This window comes from Vombatus ursinus, unplaced genomic scaffold, assembly GCF_900497805.2.
Source record: "Vombatus ursinus unplaced genomic scaffold, bare-nosed wombat genome assembly UNPS02010193.1, whole genome shotgun sequence".
NCBI lineage: Eukaryota > Metazoa > Chordata > Mammalia > Diprotodontia > Vombatidae > Vombatus > Vombatus ursinus.
In genome coordinates this window covers 9278270-9299525 of record NW_020949971.1, presented here as the reverse complement: position 1 = coordinate 9299525, position 21256 = coordinate 9278270, and the positions used below count along the sequence as shown (strand labels likewise).

The 21256-nt window shown below is 44.9% G+C and overlaps 1 protein-coding gene across 1 annotated transcript in view; it reads right to left on the bottom strand.

Annotated features, from left to right (window-relative positions):
• Positions 1-18089, bottom strand: part of FGF2 (fibroblast growth factor 2) — a 61030-nt gene extending 42941 nt beyond the window's left edge. The window contains exons 1-2 of the mRNA XM_027853771.1: positions 18067-18089; positions 17057-17484 (exon numbers count right to left, since the gene is read on the bottom strand). Of these exons, the coding sequence (XP_027709572.1) occupies positions 17057-17484; positions 18067-18089 (451 nt within the window). The remainder of the gene's footprint in view (positions 1-17056; positions 17485-18066) is intronic.
• Positions 18090-21256: the final 3167 nt, after the last annotated feature.

Genomic DNA, 21256 nt, shown 5'->3' with positions numbered 1-21256 from the left:
GAATGACGAATATAAAGAATTCAGAGAAACACAGGAAGGCCTGTATGAAGTGATCCAGAGTAAAGGAGCAAGAGCCTTAAGGAACAGAAATACAATCAATATGAAGCAAATAGAGAAAAGCAACACAATTCTGGCCAAATGCAATGGCATGCGTTAGCGCTACACTGACAAAGGAAAAGGGTACATCACACTTTTTTCTGTTAGTGATCATTAATCTGTCCTTTGGGGGGAAATACAGCTTGTAAATTCATTTACAAAAGTTAAATGTTTGGCTTTGGCAGAAAGTTGTGTTGAAAGGTCATCAATATTTAAAAAAATTATCCATGGCTCCTCACTATTCTCTTTCCCTTTCCCCCCAGTAAAACTGTGTTTCATCTACTTCACTCTACAGATGCTACACAGCTGGAAAAGTGGCTGCAAACTGTTAACTTTGCTTTAATACTTTGGTCCAATATAGATGGATGCACACGAGAAGCAGTGTGGTGTGCAGATTTGGCCCTTGAGTCAGGAAGACCTGGATTCTTCCTGATGCTTACTGGCTATGTGACCCTAGGCAAATTATTTAACCTCTGTTTTATATACATATGTATTTATGTATATGAATAGATGTGTGTGTGCATGTGTAATTAATAAACTGTTGATAGAATTGTGAACTGGTTCAACTATTATGGAAAGCAATTTTGAACTATACGAAGAGTCACTAAACTGTGCATACCCTTTGACCCAGCAATACCACTACTAAGCTTATATAGCCCAAAGATCAAAGAAAGGGGGAAAGGACCCATATATACAAAAATATTTGTAGCAGCACCTTTTGTTATAGCAAAGAAATGACAACGAAGTGGGTGCTGTTGAAAGAGGAATCTGGGGAGCTGAGTTCTCTGTCGAGAGTTGACATGGCTAATTCCATTTTGTTAGGTTGCCACAGCTCAGGATCAATTTACATCAGGCTGTGTTCTCCAGGAGCTCCCTTCAGCCACTAATTGCTTTGTGAGTCACTGAGGGCCTTCCCCTCCCAGGTTGATTTTTTTTTTTTGACTAGGTAAAAGAGGACATTCTTTGCCTTATTTCTTACCTAGCCTTCATCATTGAATGGACATTGCCTCAGACAAATTAAGACCTGTTAAAGACCTTAGCTTAAAAAGGTCTCCCACTACATCCAAGGCCATCTCCAGTTGTCCTTATCTATATCTTGCCACTAGACCCAGATGGCTCTAGAGGAGAAAGTGAGGCTGGTACTTTGCACAGCCCTGTCTCACTTAAATCCAATTCACTTGCATGTCCTGGCATCACCTTCCTGATGTCATGGTCCTCTTCAAACACAGAGCAAACAACAGCTTTATGATCCCAAAAGAAGATTTAGTGGACTCTGATAGCCCACGAGAGTCTGGCACAACTCTTTATCTTATCTAATAAAGGATGTAAGGTTTCCTTTGATCCTTCCTCTTCTCCATCCACTCTTTGCTAATGGTTTAAATGTCACCAACCAAATGAAAAGATACATCCATCAATTTCTGATGTCATGTCATTCTGAATAAACTTCAATTTCACATCTCTCTGCATCTATTGGCATTACCCAATCAATGTACCCCTGGATAATCTTGTCATAGCCATCTATTGGGAAATGGATGAACAAGTGATGGTATATGAATGTGATGGAATGCTATTGTGCTGCAAAAAATTATGAAAGCTATGGTTGCCAAGAAATCTGGGAAGATTTGTATGAATGGATGTAGACTGAAGTGAGCACAACCAGGAGAACAGTTTTATACAGTAACAACAATATCATCAAGAAAAACATCTTTGAAAGACTTGAGAACTTTTCCCCATTACCACTCTTGATTTTCTAATGTCTCCAAAGCTATGGAATGCTATGAATGTAGTCATCTTCTCACCATTATGGAAAATACAAAAATTTCCTCTTTTCAATCTTAATGAAACCCTTCCCTTTATTGAATTCAAAGAGACAAATGGTTACTAATTTAGAGCACTCAGTACCTCTAATGATCTCTTTGGCAAGAAAATTCTGGTTAATGCAATGACCAATCACAACTCCAGAAAACTGATTCCATATAAAGTAGGCAACCAATAAATGTTTGCTGATTGACTGACTAAATGATGGATAGATTGATCTGGAAATAAAAAATAATAGTTGTGGGAGTGAATGAACTCCAGAGGCAATGATGTAAGGAGAAAAGAGTAATGAATCAGGACTAAACGATTTGGGGAATACATTGGTAGGAGCGGGGGCGGGACAAGGAAGAGAAAGAGTCAGCAAAGAAAGAGGAGGAGAAATCAGAGAGGTATGTAGCAAGCCAAGACAGCATATTGTGAATTTTCTCCATGACCTTTATCACTTCTGGCCATATCTATGACTATAAACAAAGTACCTGACCTCATGGGGAAATATATTTCTTCATCTGTAAAATGAGGGGATGTTAGAGTTGTGTTTTAGGTATATTTATTACCTATGATGCACACTTTAACCTGATGTCACCTATGTAAAAACACTTTGTGTGTGGGTGGCAGGGTGGAATAGATATACATTTATATTCATACACAAACATATATGTGTATATATGCATGTATATGTATATATATACGCATATGTACATATACATATACATACATACACACTATTTGTTCTGGGCCACACATCTCCTTCAGAACAATGCTAGTTATTATTTGAAGTTTGGATATTTTTGGAATTGTAATTTCAAAAATCTATTATTAATTCTAAGTAGACAGAACAATACAACTGGAGTCAGGAAAACCTGAATTTGTTTCCTGCCTCAAGGCATTTACTAGCTGTGACAAATAAGCTAACCTCTCTGTGTCTCGATTTCCTCATCTGGATAATAGCTCCTACCTCACAGGGTTGCTCGGAGGATCAAACGGGATAATATTTTTAAAGTGCTTTGAAAACTTTCAGGTGCTATATAAATACTGATTATTGTAATTATCGTCACTATCATCATCATCATCATTATTATTAATTCAAGTAGGTCAGGATTTTAGAAAAAAAAGATAGTAACTTGAAAAATCTAGTTCTATATTTATAAAATATATAAATGTATAAATTATATATAATATACTTACTCCATGTGGAAAGGGCAAGCTGACCTGAGGTTGTAAGCAGCAGCTGACCCCACATGTAAATATTTTGCAAATGACTGTTTAACACAGGTCTGTGTATGTCACCTATAAAGATTAATCAGGTCATATCACACAGGATAGCAGGCAGAAGCAATGCTAGAAGGAGGGAGTTACCGTAGGAGATTATTGCAGTAATCTTGGCATGAAGGGATGATAGCTTGAGCCCATGTGGCAACATAGGCATAGAAAGGAAGGGGCGAATGCATAAAACACTTCAAAGGTAGAATCAACAGAATTTAATAGCTGATAGAACATGTGAGGCAGGAGGATGAGGGGAGAAGAAGCAATGTTAACTTAATTCTAGGGTCCCAGGCAAGAGGAAGGAGAGTGATAGAAACATTACCAGAAAAAGGGAAGTTAGGGAGCAAAGCTGGGTGTGCTGATAAATGTTTAACTGGCTCTCCCCCCCCAAAAAAAAATGTACCCAAGACACTTTAAGTTTAATCTGCATTTTTGACATCTACTCCATCATTTTCTGAAGTCTAGACAATCAACAAAACAATCAATCAAACCCTGGTTTGTAGCATTTGATTTTCAAGGTGTAAATGCTCACATTGAAAATTTAACAATTGGCTCTCCTCACCTCTAGGAGCTGGATCCAGCATCCCATTGGAGCAAAGCCAGATTGGAAGAAAAGATGAAGAGCCTGGCTTTTGCTATGCCAGATTTACTCTTCTCCCTTTCTGGAAAATCAGATCTGGTCGAGATATTGCCAAAAATCGGATGCCTTATCTTGTCTGAAAACGGGGAGTTTCCTCATCTGGGCCTTCACTACACCAGGACATCACAGGTCTGGCCCCTGGCCCCAGCATTCCACAGAGTGCCCGGGCACGTGGCAAACACGAGCTAACGCTCCCTGTCTGATGGATTAGAAAGCTAGAATCGGCATTGGAGGAAGCCATGGAAAGAGCCTGCCTGGCAGCCAGAGGGCAGAGTGGATCGAATGTTTGACTTATTGCCAGGAAGACCTAAGTTCGAATCTCATCCCAGCTACTTACTATCTGTGTGACACTGGGCAAGTCACTTAACCTCTATCTGCCTCCGTGTTTTTTTTTTATCTGTAAAATGGGGATAGTAATAGCACCTACCCCCAGGGTTGTAATGAAGATTAAAAGGAGTAGTATTTGTAAAGCACTTTACAAACTTTAAAACTCTATGTGCTATATGCTAGCTATTATTATTAGAGAAGAAAAGTTTAAAGATATTTATGTGTGTGTATACATAGGTACATATGCATGTATGTGTGTATACATAGATACATGTGCATGTATGTGTGTATACATAGATACACGTGCATGTACGTGTGCATGCACACATACACATGCATGTATATGTGTGTACATACATGTGCGTGTATGTGTGTATACATACATATGCATGTGTGCGTGTATGCATAGATGCATATGCGTGCATGTGCATGTATGCATGCATACATATGCATGTATGTGCGTTTATACACAGATACATATGCATGTGTGTACGTACATACATGTGCATGTGTGTGTATGCATACATGTGCATGTATATGTGTGTGTATAAACATACGTGTGTATTTCCTGTCATTATTAGGGGGGGAAAGCCGACTGCAGGGAATACAGATGGCCCCGGGGAGGGGATGGAAGGAGCGCTAAAGCAATCGGATTTGATCGCAGTATCGATGCTGGGGAGGAATGAGAAGCAAGCGTTGATCGGCAGGGCTGCGAGGGCTGGGCAAGGGGCCTTGGGCTCGATGGGCAAAAGGAACCGTGAGAGGTTGGGGTCTGATAAAAATGGAAGTTTGCCTACTGTGGCAGCGCTCTGGGATCCAGGACACTGCAGTCAGCCCCTTACTGCATCAAGCAGCTTTGAGGGGACCCTGGGGCCCCGGGCACAGGCAGAAACGAAAGGACGACCTCTCGTCCACACTAAAGCCGAGCTAGAACCCATGATGCCACGAGCCCCTCCACGAAATGACTGCAGCTGGGCTAAAGTCCGGGTTAATCCCGGCAGCCCGCGGCCGCCTCCAGGCGCTGCTTGGCTCCCGATCTGTCCTCGCTAAAAGCGCCCTCAGGAAGCTAAGGGGCTGGCGCTGGGTGCCCCAGACCAGAGCCCACGAGCTGGATTTCTGTGACCCTTCTCCTGGGTCAGAGGGACCCAGCTGGCAGCAGTGATGATGGGTGAGGAAAGCAAGGCAGAGGTGACCCAGAGCGCCGGCACTGCCAGGAGAGGGCATTGGGAAACGGGGATGGGCCACCATGATGTCAGCTTCTCAGGATAGAAATAAAGCTCTTGCAGGAGAAACTTTGCTTTTCCCCTATAAGTTTATACAAACATCTCTGAGTGGTTGCTCGGTGAACAGAAGTATGCTAGGAGCCCGGGGGCTCCCTGTAGGGTCTGGCCCAGGAGCTGAATGGCTTTAATTATCATGGCCAACTCAAAGGCTTCTCTTCTGGGATCCATTTGTTACATCACCGGCGTGCCAGCCCTGCCTGTGGCCATGCTAATTAATTTTGTTACATGGTACAGTGGAAAGACCAGAGGACCTGGGTTCAAATCCCAGCTCTGAGGCTTACTTCTTGTGGGACCTTGGGTAAGTCACTTAGCCTCCGGGCCTCAGTTTCCTCATCTGTAAAATTGGTGGGATCCTATGATCTGCTAGCCCAGGACAGCTTTCTTACATGCCATTGTCCAAAAAAGGGTCCAAGGATACTATGGATAGAAGAACGTAAAGAGGAGTTTAAAAATGCTGAATAACAAAATCAGAGCAGCTGGGTGGTAAAGGAGATAAGAGAGCTTGGTCTTGAGTCAGGAAGATTCATCTCTGTGAGTTCAAATCCAGCATCAGACACTTACTAACTGTATGACCCTGAGCAAGTCACTTAACCCTGTTTGCCTCTGTTTCCTTATCTGTAAAATAAGCTGGAGAAGGAAATGGCAAACCTCTCCAGTGTCTCTGCCTAAAAAACCCCAGATGGGGTCACAGAGAGTCAGGCATGACTGAAATGACTCAACAACAAAAAACGTGCATGAATGGAGAGAATCCTATCACTGGGAATTAGTTCCCTCCACCATCGAAATCAAACGTCTGGGCAAAAAAAAAAAAAAAGTATGAGTGGCTGTTACTGAGAATTAAAGTGCAGGTAAATGAAGTGGGAATTACACAGGTTTTATGTAAATAATAACCCACAACAGATGGTTGGGTCCCCTGCAGCAGCTGCAACAGGCTTTATTCTTGAATTAAATTTTAAAATAAGGACCATCCATTTAAAAATGGCAGCAGACAGCACAGTGAAGCCTTTCCAGACCATTCTATTTCACCATTGTTTGAGGATAATTCTGAAGGGAGGTTTTATAAGCAAAACAAAAGCACTTCAGGGTGTGTCCGGCGGACACATGTGCCAAGTGACTTCAGCTAAGAAATGGCACCAAGCTTCCCTTCTAACGCAAAGAAGGTGTGGCAATATCTGTGACGCATCCTGGTGCTCTGGTTGCCATGCTGATTCCCCAAGAAGAGAGGTCCTAGGTTTTTCCCAATTTCCCAATGTTTTTTACCTCACACACATACAATAAACATATATGTGTATACATACATAAATTTTTATGTATATATTTATATTTATATATGTGCATGCTTATGTGTATTTAGGGCAACTAGGTGGCGCAGTGGATAGAGTTCCGAGCTTGGAGTCAGGAAGACCTGAATCCAGCTTCAGACACTTCCTAGCTGTATGATCCTAGGCAAGCCACTTAACCTTGTTTGCCTCGGTTTCCTCATCTGTAAAATGAGTTGGAGAAGAAAATGGCAAACCGCTCCAGTATTTTTGCCAAGAAAACCCCAAATGGGTTCTTGAGAGAGTCCCACATGACTGAAATGACTCAACAATAAGATTATGTGTATCTATACACATATTTATATATACACATATATGCATATTATATGTGTGGGGCAAACATATGTTTACACACATAAATACATGTGTATGTATTTAAATGTATGTACACACATGTGTGCATAGATATCTTTTTGTGGGATGGAGATATAGAATTGGTATTTAGATTCTATTAATTTGCCTTCAGAATTCCAAAGGTATACATATATGTATACATACATACGTGTAGACACACACAGACACATATTTATAAATACCCCAAAGGCAAACTAAGAGGTCTAAACACCAGTTCTTTATGTCTATTTCACAAAAAATAGATTGATAAGATTCACAGCTGTTATAGTAGACTAGAGGTGAAGAATTGTCTTATTTGACAGATGAAAAGGTCTAGCATGTCATCAACAGAAATACCAGACAGAAGAAGATATAAAGGTATGTATTACCTCAAATCTGAGCGTAAATTAGCCATTCAGTACGTTTTCCAATATTTGACATCCCTGCAGACCACAGTGAGTGGTCCTTTATGCTTTTCAGTCCTCTCTGAATGGAGAACGGACTCAGTTTTCTGAGCGGGCGTACCCAGAAGCCTTTCTCTCTACCTCTATGAGAAACTAAAGAGTTGGAGACGGGGAAGAACAGTTTCATGTTATTAATGGAGAATGGAGGGGAGTCAGAATTAGATGGAGAATAGGCAGGTGAGAAGCATGAGCTGGATTCAGGGAGGGAAAGGCCTTCTGTGGTCCTGCAATAGCATTTCTTTCTCACTACCATTTAGGATGCACAGTACAGTACACTAGGTGCCCAGTGGATAGAATGCCGACCCTGAGTTCAAACGTGACCTCCTACACTTACTAGCTGTGTGACCCTGAACAAGTCACTTAACCCTGTTTGCCACAGTTTCTTCATTTGTAAAACAAGCTGGAGAAGGAAATGGCACACCACTCTAGTATCTTTGCTAAGAAAACCTCAAATGGGTCACAAAGAGTTGGACACAACTGAATAATCATTTAGGACCTCTTCAGACATCTACCTAGTAGTAGTAGTAGTAGTAGTAGTAGTAGTAGTAGTAGTAGTAGTAACAATTATATTTATATAGCCCTTTAAGATTTTCAAAGCACTTTACAAATATTATCTTATTTGATCCCTTCAACAACCCAGGCAGATAGGTGCTATTATTATCCCAATTGTACTGATGAGAAATTGAGGCAGACAGAGAGTAAATGACTTGCCCAGGGTCACATAGCCAACAAGTGAAGATCTGAACTCAGGTCTTCTTAATTCCGGGTCCAGTACTCCATCCACTGAGTCACCTAGTGTTCTCAGATTCTTAATTTATGACTAGGTGAAACTGACCAATTGTAACAGTGTTTAGTGAGATTCAAGTAATTACAAGCACCTTAAGGGCGGGACTTCCCTTGGCAGGTGGTAAAGAGAAGACATAAGGGAGAGTTTATCCATCCAAGATGGATAGCAGATATGGGAAGTGATCTTCAGACAGAGGCTGCTAGCTACCGACTAGTTGAGAACATTGTAAAGGAAATTCTGAGGAAGAGGTGAGTTGAATGGACACAGCGCGGGAAGCATCTGGACTCTCAGGATCTAGGTTTGAAATGTTTGCTATGGGTGTGACCTTGGGGCAAATGAATCTATCTCTTTGGCCCTCTGGTTCCAGATATGTAAATGAGGGCTTGGAATAGATGATCTCTAAGGAGCCTTTCTCTGCGAAAGCCCATTAATTTTAACAGAGATTAGAGCCTGCTGAGCTAAAAGGAAAAGGCTCTAAGTCAGGAGTCAAAGACCCCGTTGAGGGTCCGGTGAAACCTATAGACCTCTTCTCAGAATCACATTTTCAAATGCATAAAATGAAATACAAAGAGATCACAAATGTTATGCTACATTATATCGTATCATATTATATCATAATTATATGTCATCTGGCAAAGTATATGGGACTCTCTCCTCATTGGTGGAGATCAATACTCCGTGCCTGTATGAGGGGTGAGCCAGAGCTGGAGAGAGCTAGAGAGAGAAAAGTTTTTCTCTTTCTTACCCTTTCTTCTAGTTTCAAGGGACTCTTCTGGTCTTCAGCTTCCAAAGAGAATATCTGTGATGCCGACCTTTCTTCAGTTCGCTAAAGGGAGAGAAAGACTCTGGGAAGAAACTGACATGACGGGAGCCCGCAGTCTTCATCCCCAGCTTGCTACACTAGACAATTCAGGGAATTTCTTCCTGGGTGAGATCTGAGACTCTCTTGACTGAGCTGACTTATCTGGCTCCCAATGGGAGAGCTCATCTACTTTGTGTATAGTCTGGAATGTATTCTCAGATGTATATTCTCTCTGATTTCTGTTTTGCTTTCCACTTGGATAATTGAGTTTCTTTGTCATATGCTATGTGTATTCATTGTGGAACTGGTATTTGGTGGGAAAGGAATCAAGCCATGGATACAAAATTTGGGTCCCTCCTTTCCCATTAAAGGAACAGCAATCAGAAATGTAGTTTGGACTTTAAAACTGCATGCCCTAGACTAGTAAGATTTAAGGAAGCAGATAGAATTCTAGCCCAGAACCCTTTCTTTCTGAAGAGAGCAGAGAGGTCAGCCTCAGACCCCAATCTCCTGCTTCCCTTCTTGGCAGGAATCAAACTCTCCCCTGGAGAAGGGTGGAGGGAGGAGATGATAGAGATGTCTATTCTCATCTCCTTGCAAGCCACATTGAGACAAGTATGTGTGTGTGTGTATGCGTGTATACACCCATAAAAAACACATACACGTATGTACATATATGTATATACATACATGTGTGTGCATTGTGTACATGTGTGTGTCAGTACATATTTACAGCAGCTAGGTGGCCCAGACAGAGCACTAGACCTGAAGTCAGGAAAGTCCTGAGTTTAAATCCTGTCTCAGACACTTCCTAGCTGTGTGACCCTGGGTAAGCTACCTAATCCCTCCTCATCCACAAAATGGGGATACTAATAGCACCTACCTTCCAGTTGTTTTAGAACCAAATGAGACGATATTTATAAAACGCTTTGCAAGCCCTGGGGCAGCTAGGTGATGCAGTGGATAGAGTCCCCGGCCTGGAGGCAGGAAGACTCATCTTCCTGAGTTCAAATCTGGCCTCAGACACTTACTAGCTGTGTGATCCTGGGCAAGTCACTTAACCTTGTTTACCTCAGTTTCCTCCTCTGTAAAATGGGCTAGAGAAGGAAATGGCAAACCAAGAAAATCCTAAAAGGAGGGTCAGGAAGAGTCAGACACGACTGAAAACGGCTCGACAATAACAACAGCAACGAGGTAAAAGGCAAAGGCTCTGAGTCCAGAGTCACGGATGCCTTTGATGGTTGCCTTTGGACAACCACGATGACAACAATAACCGATTGAATATCGCAGAATCTCCGAGGGGACACAGCGAGATTCCGCCCATCAATTCTGCTGTTTGTTGTGTCTTCTCTCCTCGGGGAGGAACAACTGAGTCTCCCATTCAGCATTTCAGTCTCTTTAATTAAAAATGTTATTCAGAGATCATGAAACCAAGTTCTTCATAGGGGACCGAATAGGACGTGGGGGGCTCCCACAGAATTGATTCATTTCTTATGGTTCTGTAAGTAAAAAAGACTCAGAAGGGAGCAATCAGAGAGCCCACTAGGAAGCACTACGTGCAAAGGGCTGCTCGCAGCTGGGCCGTCGGCAGAGCCAAAGTCCTCACGGCCAGGAAGGTAAATGGCCTGTTTCCGTTCTCCACCAGAGCTGTGGGGGTGCTAGAAGAACCCCTGGGGAACTGATTGTGAACTAGAAGAGGTTGAGGGCTCACTTCTGAACAGCAGGTATGATCTACAAGCACAGATCAACACCCACGCCAGGCCAGGCTGGATTTCAGAGGTCATGGGAGGGTGGCCAAAATCATTCAAAGGATGCTACCCTGAAGGAGCCCAAGCCAGGCTGGACTTTTCAAGACACAAGCACATCTTGAAAATGCCCAGGGACCTGGGGATTGTATTGGTCCTAAAAGCCAGCTGATTGCTGAGGTCTAGCCCTCATCTGGACTTGCAGACCTGGGTTCCTTTCGGAGCCCCAGGGCGTATGCCAGGAGGTCTAGGCCAGCAGTGAGGCCCCAGTGTGGACATGAGTGCAACTCATGAGGCTCCCCAGGTACCTCCCCAGGAAAGGTAGAAAGGCTAATCTGGCATTTCTTACTGACTCCATTTGGTCCTAAATGAGAACATCTGGAACAGATTTCATACTCAAACCCCCCTCCCCCCACGAGCACATGCTCATGCACGCACACACACACACACACACACACACACACACACACATACACAGAGCACACATTTCATTTACTACTCTCCACCACATGCTTTACGTGCTGTTGAGAAGAAAATGTTCTCTGTTGTGAGTGGCTCTATGTGAATCAAAATTTTAGGGCATAGAATAAGTGTTATGTTTTACATTAATAAAATCCATACATGTTTGGAAGAGCCCTGCCAGAACAGGAGAGGCCACAGCTCCCAGGCTTCCGGAAGGCCTCCTGCAGTCTCCCCACAGGGTCTGGCTCTTGGACCATCTCTACCCCAGCCCACCAGGAGCTAGGACTGCAATCTTAGCTCACACTCTCTATCCCCCTCCTCCTCCCACCTTAGATAGCTGAGCCTTTTGCCTTCTCAAACCAGGATGCCAGTGTGCCCACTGTTCTTTTACCCAGGTATCCTTCCCTCCACCTTCCCTTTCTCCCACTAGAAAGCAAGCTCCCTGAGGGCAGGCACTGGCTGGCTTCTTGTTCCCCAGAGCTTAGTACAGTGCCTACCATACAGTAAACACTTAATAAATGTTCTCTCTGTCTCTCTGTTTCTGTCTCTGTCTCTGTCTTGCTGTCTCTGTTTCTCTGTATCTATCTCTGTCTCTCTGTCTCTCTCCCTCCCCCTTCCTCCCTCCCTCTCCACTTCTCTCTCCAACCTCTCTCTCTCTCTCTTTCTCTCTCTCTCTATCTCTCTCTCTCTCCTTCTTCCCACCTCTATCTCCATCTCTCTCTCTCTCCCCTTCCTCCTTCCCTCTCCATTTCTCTCTCTGATCTCTCTCTCTGCCTCTCTCCATCTCTCTACTTATCTCTCTCTCCATTTCTCTCCTCTCCCATTCTCTCTTCCTTTCTCCCTCTCTCTCCATCTTTCTTCCTGTCCTCTGCATCTTCAGAAAGGTTTTTTCTTGATGACCTTGTGTTTTTGCCTTTCTCTAAATCCGCAGGGCTTACTTAGCATAGTCCGAGCCACGTAGCAAGTGATTGTTAAATGTTTAATGACTGACTACTTGAGATTCAGTTTCCTCATCTGTTCAAAAGAAGGATGTAAATAACACCAGCTTCAGCTACTTCACCTGGCTGTCATGCAGACCACGTAGGAAAGGCCAAAATAAAAGTAGACTGTTACACTCAGAGAAATAACCTGGATTTGGCAACCCCTCTTAATAACCTCATTGAGGCCTTCACAGGTCAACCTGCCAGGTTTTCTTGAGGCCTCAGAGGAAAGTGCTGGGACCTGATCCCAGAGAGGAAAGAGCTCATTGGATTATCCAAGGCCAAGCTGAGTTGGCCCTTGGCAAAACTCTGGAAATGAAGTTCACCGTTGTTTGTGTTTATTAGGACTCTCCTAAGTGCCCCATCTTTGCCTCCCTTCACCCTTTGGCCCCTAGGCCGTTCTCATCCTTCCCTCTGCATGAGCTCTCTGTTCCTCAGTTTCCACATCTGAAAAACGAAAGGGTTAGATTACATGGTCTCTAAGGGCCCCCCCTCTAAATCTCATGCTCCTGTGAAGATAAGGATTGCCACTGGCATTGCCTGTCTCATCTAGGTGCCGTGAGAACCCCAGAAGTACCAAGAGGCATAGAATTTCAGAGCTGGTCAAGACTTCGGTGGCCAGGCAGTCTAACCTCAGCTGAGAAGGAAGTCTTCCTACAAGCTTCCACTCCTGGGCCAGCACTCACTGTTGGGAAGCTGGTTTTCTTCCCATTGTCAAGCTTTCATTGGCCTCTTGGCAATTTCTACTCACTGGTCTGCCGTCCAGGGCCAAGCAAAACCCAGTTTAATTTCTCTTCCATGTGACCATATGTGCTTCAGGAACAGCCACTGGGTTGGGAGTCAGAGGAGCTAATCTCATATCTCAGCTCTACCACTTTGCCGATGGTCTGGGGAGAGTCACTCGGCCTTCCTCCTTCTACAGTTTGTTCATCCGTGAAATGAGGAAGGCGAACTCCATGAGCACTCAGGTCCCTTCTCTCTTGCTCGAGACTGATGATCCCATGATCAAAGTAGAGCAATCATAATGCTCAAACATATCTGTGACCTTGACCCCAGGAAGGCAAATGCAGGCCTGAGCCTCGTATGCAACCATGGCTTCTCATAAATTCACAGCATAGGAACTACCCAATGTGCTGGGGGCCTTCTTTACTTTCCCTTGACATTTCCAGGAAACCAATGGAGTTTATGGACTGTCCAATGGTTATTTGTCATCCCTGACAATAAAAATGTCATATCTGTCGAGGCTCCAGGGCCTAGACAGCACCAGTCTCTTGCCTTCGGCCCTGCAGGTACCCACTTCTCACCAGCCATAGCTGGTCACCTTCTAACCTAGCCCTGTAGAGAACTTGCCTCCCACCCCCCCCCACCCTTGGGTATCATTCCATTCAACTTTGGGATTCTCCTAGGGACTTAGCTGCCTAAAACTGGAGGGTGAGGGAATCAAATCCTACCTTGGCCCTCAATATTTAGCTAGCCCTGACTATACTTCTTCCTATCTAGGCACGCACCAAGGTTTTGCTAGCACAATCAGGGTGCCCCTCTGTCCTGCCATTGCATGCCTATCCTTCCTGGCCTTACTTTCTACTTCTTGCTCCAGAAAGACTAATAAAATCAGTACTATCGTTGCTATTAGAAAGGCTGTAATTATCACTGCACTCACAATCCCTGTGCCTGCCTAGACCAAAGTTCCCTTCCCTGCCAACCGGTTCCTGATATGTGTTGTATCCCTTAGCCCTTGGATCAAGGGCTGTTTCACTTTTGCATCTATACCCCATGCCAAGTACAATGCCAGGCTGGTGTTAGGAGCTCAATAAATGTTTGTTGAATGATCAATAGAGTACTATGAAGCAAATATGTTCTTAATATCAACTATATCATCAATGAGCATCGAAGTGGACTGTCAACCAGAGATATTCAACAAGGCCTTTTTTTATAGGCTAGGAAAGGGAGAAGTGGTCTGACTGGGTAAGCTTTATCCCTCTAGTTCAATATCTGGGACGGGTATGACTCTCTCATGAATCTCAAGGAGGAAAGTTCTGTGCATGCACAGATGACAGTATCAGCCTACCATGAGCCACAAGTCAGATAAAAGTTTTGCGTTCTTTCTAGCAGTGGTGATGAGTTGGCACTGACCCATCCATACTCTTACCCAGTCACCCCTTCTGATAAACGGCATGCTTTTGTTAAGCAGCTGGCCAGTATGTCACATGTGGAACAAAACCAAACAAAATGTCCCATGCTCCGATGAGTCCCATGGCCCTAGATGTTCTTTTAGCAACAGACACTTGACCCAGATGGATTGAACCAAGGCATACCAATAAGGAAGCTTATATATCACAGGCACTGTTTCTATCCCTTTGGACAAAGTAGAAAGGGCTGGTGGAAAAGTGGTAAGATATTAAAAATTTTGAGAGATCAGAAAAATTTTTTCAAATGAACCTGCAAAGTTACCTACGAAACATTTGTATTAAATATTTTTGTTGCTATAACTTTGGAAGTAATAAAGATCTCACTAAGAAGAGTCCTTTTCCTTCAATACCCAGAGCTCAGGGTTCCTAGCAGAGTCATGGGGTCACAGAACAAAGCTGCATGGGACCTTGACCACCATCTGCTCCAAATCCTCTTTTTTTGACATTTTAGAGCCAGGGGCATTGCATGACTTGTCCAAAGGCAGGCAGTTAGAGCCAGAGGTAAGGCTTTAATCCAGAGCCAGCTCTCTTAATCCTTCCATAGAAGTTGGTATCACCCAGTTAGGAGTACAGAGCATCTCTTGACCCCTGAAGACCTCTTCAGGTATCAATAGGGCAACAGATGTCTCACACTGCTAGAATTTCCTTCCAGAAAAGGAGCCAAAACAAATCTTTGGGGGAATAAATGCTAACGAAAGCTTACGTGGCTTAAAAGACAATGCCGTGTACTGGAGGGAGGGCCAGCTTTGTAGTCAGGAAGACCTGAATTCAAGTTTTTGTGACCAAAACAGAAAAATAGTGATTTAGAGTCAGTGCCACCATCCAGGTTATGCTACTAACCAGCTGCAGTCTTAAGCCAGTCCTGTTCCCTCCCTGTCCTCAGTTTACTGAGCTTACAAAAAGAAGGGGAGGGGACTAGGTGTCCCCTGAGCTTTCTTCTGGTTTGAAATTGAAGAGGTTCAGAGTGTGGTGGGGAGAGGGAAAAGGGCCAGAGTTACTTAACCTCTCATTACTCGAGACAGCTCTATAAGACATAAATTACATCTAACTTGGCATTGGTGGCAATGGAGGAGTTATCACTTGGATAAAATAAGAAATACAGACAAAAGAAAGAAAAGTTTATTTCTGCTGTCCAATAATGTGCTAATGTAAGTGACGTGTTTGGTTTTTTTACCCATACCAAAAAAATGAGACATTCATAGGGAATAGCATGATGTCTAGCTAACAGGTCAGTATATATAGTACCTCCCCCCCCCCCCCATACCAGAAAGCAGTTAGATGGTTCAGTGAATAGTGCACTGGGCCTGGAGTCAGAAAGACCTGAGTGAAAATCCACCGGCCTTAGACACTCACTAGCTGTGTGATCCTGCGCAAGTCACTTAACCTCTGTTTGTCTGAATCCCCTGGAGAAGGAAATGGCAAACCGTTCCAGTATGTTTGCCAAGAAAACTCAGGACTGAACATCAATATCACAAAGAGTATCCCATTTTTTCTTCTCCTTTCTCTCCTTAAACTAATGTTATCCCTTGGAATTTTGTGACAGATGGTTGTTCTTTTTAAAGAACCAAAAACACTTTATATTAACACTTTATATTCTTTTCCACCTTATTAACACAGGCCATTCCGCCGCCCCCTCCCCCCATTCTTTCTGCTTTCAACAATTCAAAAAAGACAGGGCTAGGAGTCGGCATTAACACTCGTACAGGAACCAAAGCAGGGCTGCCAATTCCTTAAGGCTTCAACACTGCTCAGACTCTGAATTTAAAAGGCAGTATCTATGAAAGGATTTTTCCAATGAAGAAAAAATTGCTGTCTTCCTTTCTTTAAAAACTCATGAACTTCGACTTGTTTGGGAAGTGGCCTACCCAAGAGAGACAGTAAACAGCAGCCGCCGGCTTCCCCCTTCCCTTAAAGTCATAATCAGCTGGGAACATTCCTAAAGGCAGCAGGTAGCCAGTCTCCTCAGAAGTGGTCTCCAGGAGGCTGAGGTTAGTTGAGTTAGCCCAGGGCCCAAGGGACTTGGGAAACTGGTTTACCAAGGGAAACTGGTGCACACCGCAAAGCAGAGGGGGAGTCTAGTCCAGCCACCGGGGGGGGAGGAGGTGGTGAACCTGAAAACCCGAAGGTCTGGGAGGAAAGAAACCACAGATCGCTCTGGAGAAAAGTGAAATGGGGATCAGTTGGGGAAGTAAATAACGGAGGAGAGAAAATTGGGCGGGAGGGCGGGGAGTAAAGGGAAGGGTGACCGAGTGAACAGGGAAATTAGGGGAGAAAGGATCGAGGAGCAGAAAAGCACTGGATTTGGCGTCTGGCTGCCAGGATTCCAAACCAGGTGGTGCTCCCTCACTACACGCGAGCTTCAGCAAGCCCTGTCCCCTCCCTGGCCTCAGTTTATCCCTCTTAAAAGAAGACGGGGATGGGAACGAGACGTCCCCGGGCTCTGCTAAAGCTCGGAATCCCTGCAGGTTCGGAAGGCGGTGGAGATCGCGAAAACGGCCAAAGGCAGGGCGCGCAAGGGGTAGGGGCAGAGGCAGAGGGTGGCACTCACTGTGCGGGTCGCTCTTCTCGCGGATGCCGTCCACATGGCCATCGGGATGGATGCGCAGGAAGAAGCCCCCGTTCTTGCAGTACAGACGCTTGGGGTCCTTGAAGTGGCCCGGGGGGAAGGCGCCCCCGCTGCCTCCATCCCCGGACAGGGCCGGCAACGTGGTGATGCTGCCCGCGGCCATGCCACCGCTGCGGGACGGGCCTGGCGCCGCGGCCCGGGCCCCCCGAGCTGCCGGGCGCAGAGGGGCGCGGCCCCTCCCGCGGCCCCCCAGCCTCGCGGCCAGCTGGCTCCCGCCCCGCCCGCGGCCCCCCAGCCTCCCGCCCCAGGCCCTGTCCGGCTCGGCTCTGGAACCCGGCTTGGAGATCGCCGGCGCCCCTGCACCCAGGCCCCGAGGCCTCGGGCTCCGTGCACGCACGCACACGAACTCCCTCACGTAGACCAACACATTCACACACGCACGCACACGCACACACACTCACACTCACACTAACATGCTGGCACAGAGTATCCACACACACACTGACACACTAGCAGGGCTCTCTCCGATCTGTACAAACTCGGGCTGACGATCTCACACACACCAACCCATCATCACACACCAACACTACCACTTTCAGAGTGGCACACCAACACACACTAGCACACGCACTCGGGTTAACACAGTTACACTAACACATACACCATAACACATTCGATTTAACACGCCAGGAAGTACACACACACACACACACACTCACACTCACACTAACATGCTGGCACAGAGTATCCACACACACACTGACACACTAGCAGGGCTCTCTCCGATCTGTACAGACTCAGGCTGACGATCAAACACACCAACCCATCATCACCACACACCAACACTACCACTTTCAGAATGGCACACCAACACACACTAGCATACGCACTCGGGTTAACACAGTTACACTAACACATACACCCTAACACATTCGATTTAACACGCCAGGAAGTACATACATACACACACACACACACACAGTCACACTCACCCTACAGAGAAACCCACACTCATATACGCGAAGGCATTAAAATGAGCACACACCCAGCAGCGACACTCCCCCTAACACTCAGGTTAGCGCACTCAGAGCCACAGTCACGCCCTCCAGCCGAGAGGTTCCTGTAGGTTCCAGCCGAGAACCTACACCCTAAGGTCCACACTCTGACACACGCAATCAGTCCCCGCAGGCCGCCGCCGCGTCTTCCTTCCCTCTCTCCTTCCCTCCTTCCCTCCTTCCCTCCTTCCCTCTCTCCTTCCCTCTCTCCTTCCCTCCTTCCCTCCCTCCTTCCCTCCTTCCCTCTCTCCTTCCCTCCTTCCCTCCTTCCCTCTCTCCTTCCCTCCTTCCCTCCCTCCTTCCCTCCTTCCCTCCTTCCCGGCTGGGCTGGCAGGCTCAGCGCACGGGGGCCTGGGGGTGGCCTCGGGGTCCAATGCGCTCCGGGCCAAGTGTGCTGCGCCCCAGTGCGGCTCGCTCACGGCTCCAGCCCCGCGCACTCTCGTCTCGTCCAGCAGCAGAGCCGAGCAACTTCGCCAAGCCAGCCAAGGAGGGAGGGAGGCGGAGGGCTGTCCCGGGGCTGTGTTCGTGCCCCGAGCCTGTGCTGCGGCGTCACTTCTCCTCCCTCCCCGCCCCCTGCACCCGTCGGTCCGCCCCCAGCCCTGGCGCCCCTTGCCGGCTGTCCCGCGCGGCCCCGGGAACGCAGACGGTGCAGGAAAGCGACAACCGTTAAGACCCGGGCGCGTCGAACGAGGCGCCCCCTTTTCCCTTTCCTCCCGCTTGGAGCACACTGTTTCCCGACTGGCTGAAACTTTCCTCGGGCGGTGACTCAACGCAGTCCTCACTTAGACTGTCTTTTCTTCCCTCTATTTCAGTCCAGAGAAGCTACTTTCACGCCGAGCCGGGGTTCGATTGCTGTCCAAAGGACAGTGCCTTAGATTATAGGATTGAAATCAACAACCTAGCCTAACCTTCTTCCTCATTTTACAGTTTAGAGGTGAAATCTGTTTGTCAGTGGCCACACAAGCGAGTTAGTAATTATCCAAGGGCCCTAAGAGATCCATTCCGGGAACTTCTGCTGGTCTTCTCCTCCATCCTTTGCCTCTGCGTCTGCTTCCCCTTCTGTAAAATCGAGTGTTCTTAACGTGTGTGTATTATGAACTCCTTTCTCAATCTGATGAAATCTACTGACCCTTCTCAAAATAATGTTTTAAAATACAAATCATAAAATGCATAGGATACAAAGGAAACCAATTACACTGAAATAAAGATGTAATTTTTCCCCCCAGCCAAATTCCCAGACCACTTTGGAGATCCATAGACCCTAGGTTAAGAATCCTTGGGTTAGAAGTACCTTCTTCCTTTGACCCAGCAATACCACTTCTAGGTCTGTGTCCCAGAGAGATCATAACAATGGGAAAAGGACCCACAAGTGCAAAAATATTTATAGCAGCTCTTTTTGTGGTGGCAAAGAATTGGAAATTGAGGGGATGCCCATCAGTTGGGGAATGGCTGAACAAGTTGTGGTATATGAATGTAATGGAATACTATTGTGCTATAAGACATGATGAGCAGGTGGACTTCAGAAAAACCTGGAAAGATTTATTTGAACTGCTGAGTGAAATGAGCAGAACTAGGAGAACATTGTACACAGTAACAGCCCCCTTGTGTGATGACTAACTTTGATAAACTCAGCTCTTCTCTGCAATGCAAGGATCTAAGACATCTCCAAAAGCCTCATGATGGAAAATGCTATCCACATCCAAAGAAAGAACTACGGAGTCTGAATGCAGATTAAAGCACACTATTTGCTCTTCTTTTCTTTTCTTATGTTTTGTTTCTTCTATCTTGTGGTTCCTCCCATTAGTTCTAATTCTTGACTAATGGGAAAATATGCTTAATATGAATGCATATAAGTAGAGCCTATATCAGATTGCACTCCGTTTTGGAGAGGGGGAAGGAGAGGGAAGGGGAGGGGAATTTAAAACTCAAAATCTTATGGAAGAGAACATTGAAAACTAAAAATAAATAAACTATTTTTTTTTAAAAAGTACTTTCTTGATCTAACTCATATGAATTCAAGATTGGAGTGTTTCTCCTTGGAAGTCAGTCTTGAAATCCTCCGCTTCAAAACGATCCTTCTATACTGAGAGATATTGGTGAACAAAATGCTTTGGGTTATGGGACCATAGGATTTATAGATGGAAAGCTCCTTAGGGAATCATCTAGTAAAGTAGGTGCTATTACTATCCCCATTGTGCAAATGAGGAAACTGAGGCATAGAGAAGTAAAGTGACTTGCACAATATCACACAGATAGTAAGGTAAAGTAAATAAAAATCAAGTCTCCTAATTCCAAATAAAGACTTCTTTTCCCTAGACCACAGTGACCCGAAAAACTGAAATTAAAGATCAGCTGAAGTTTCAGTATTTTTAGCAAGGAGAGGGAAAAAAATGTAAGGGGGCAGGAATTAGAACCCAGCATATTTTAAGTGTAGTCTAAGTGGGCTGAGCATCCTTCCTGCTGCTACTAGATCATTTTCTTTATTCAGACTTGCATCCTGGATTCTAAAGCAATCAAGGGGCATACTCTGATATTTCCTTATTAATTACTGAAATCGCAACATCCCACATTAATTAATAAATTAGCTTTGAGCCCCTATCCCATTTTGGTAAATATTTTTATTAATTAAACTGGAAAAAAAAATTTTCTAACACCTGTCTTCCCATATCAAATCCCCTATTTTACTAGCCTTAAATAAACAACAAAGTTATAGTTAGACTATTTTAATAGTCTAACCAACAACAACAAAAAAGGGACAAACAATTATTTACAATATATAATCTGTAAGAAAATCACAGCTAAAGTCACCTTTAACTATCATGACAATTACTGACTTTTCAATTCTGAAATCCCTGCCCCACCATTCAGTTCTCTCAGGATACCATTTAAGGTCTTTTTTCAAAAACTCTCTTCATATTTCTTCAAAAGATAAGTGTTAGACCCAGTTTTGTAAGGAAACAAGTTTTTTTTTTTAACTTATACAAATACTTTTCTATTCCCTCCTCAGCCATTACTGCTAACAATTCCTCCAGATTAACAAAATTTTCCTCTGACAGACTTTTATAAAATGATAAACTATTACTGTCCAAGATTCCATTGTTTCTTAATGATTCTGTATAATACTATC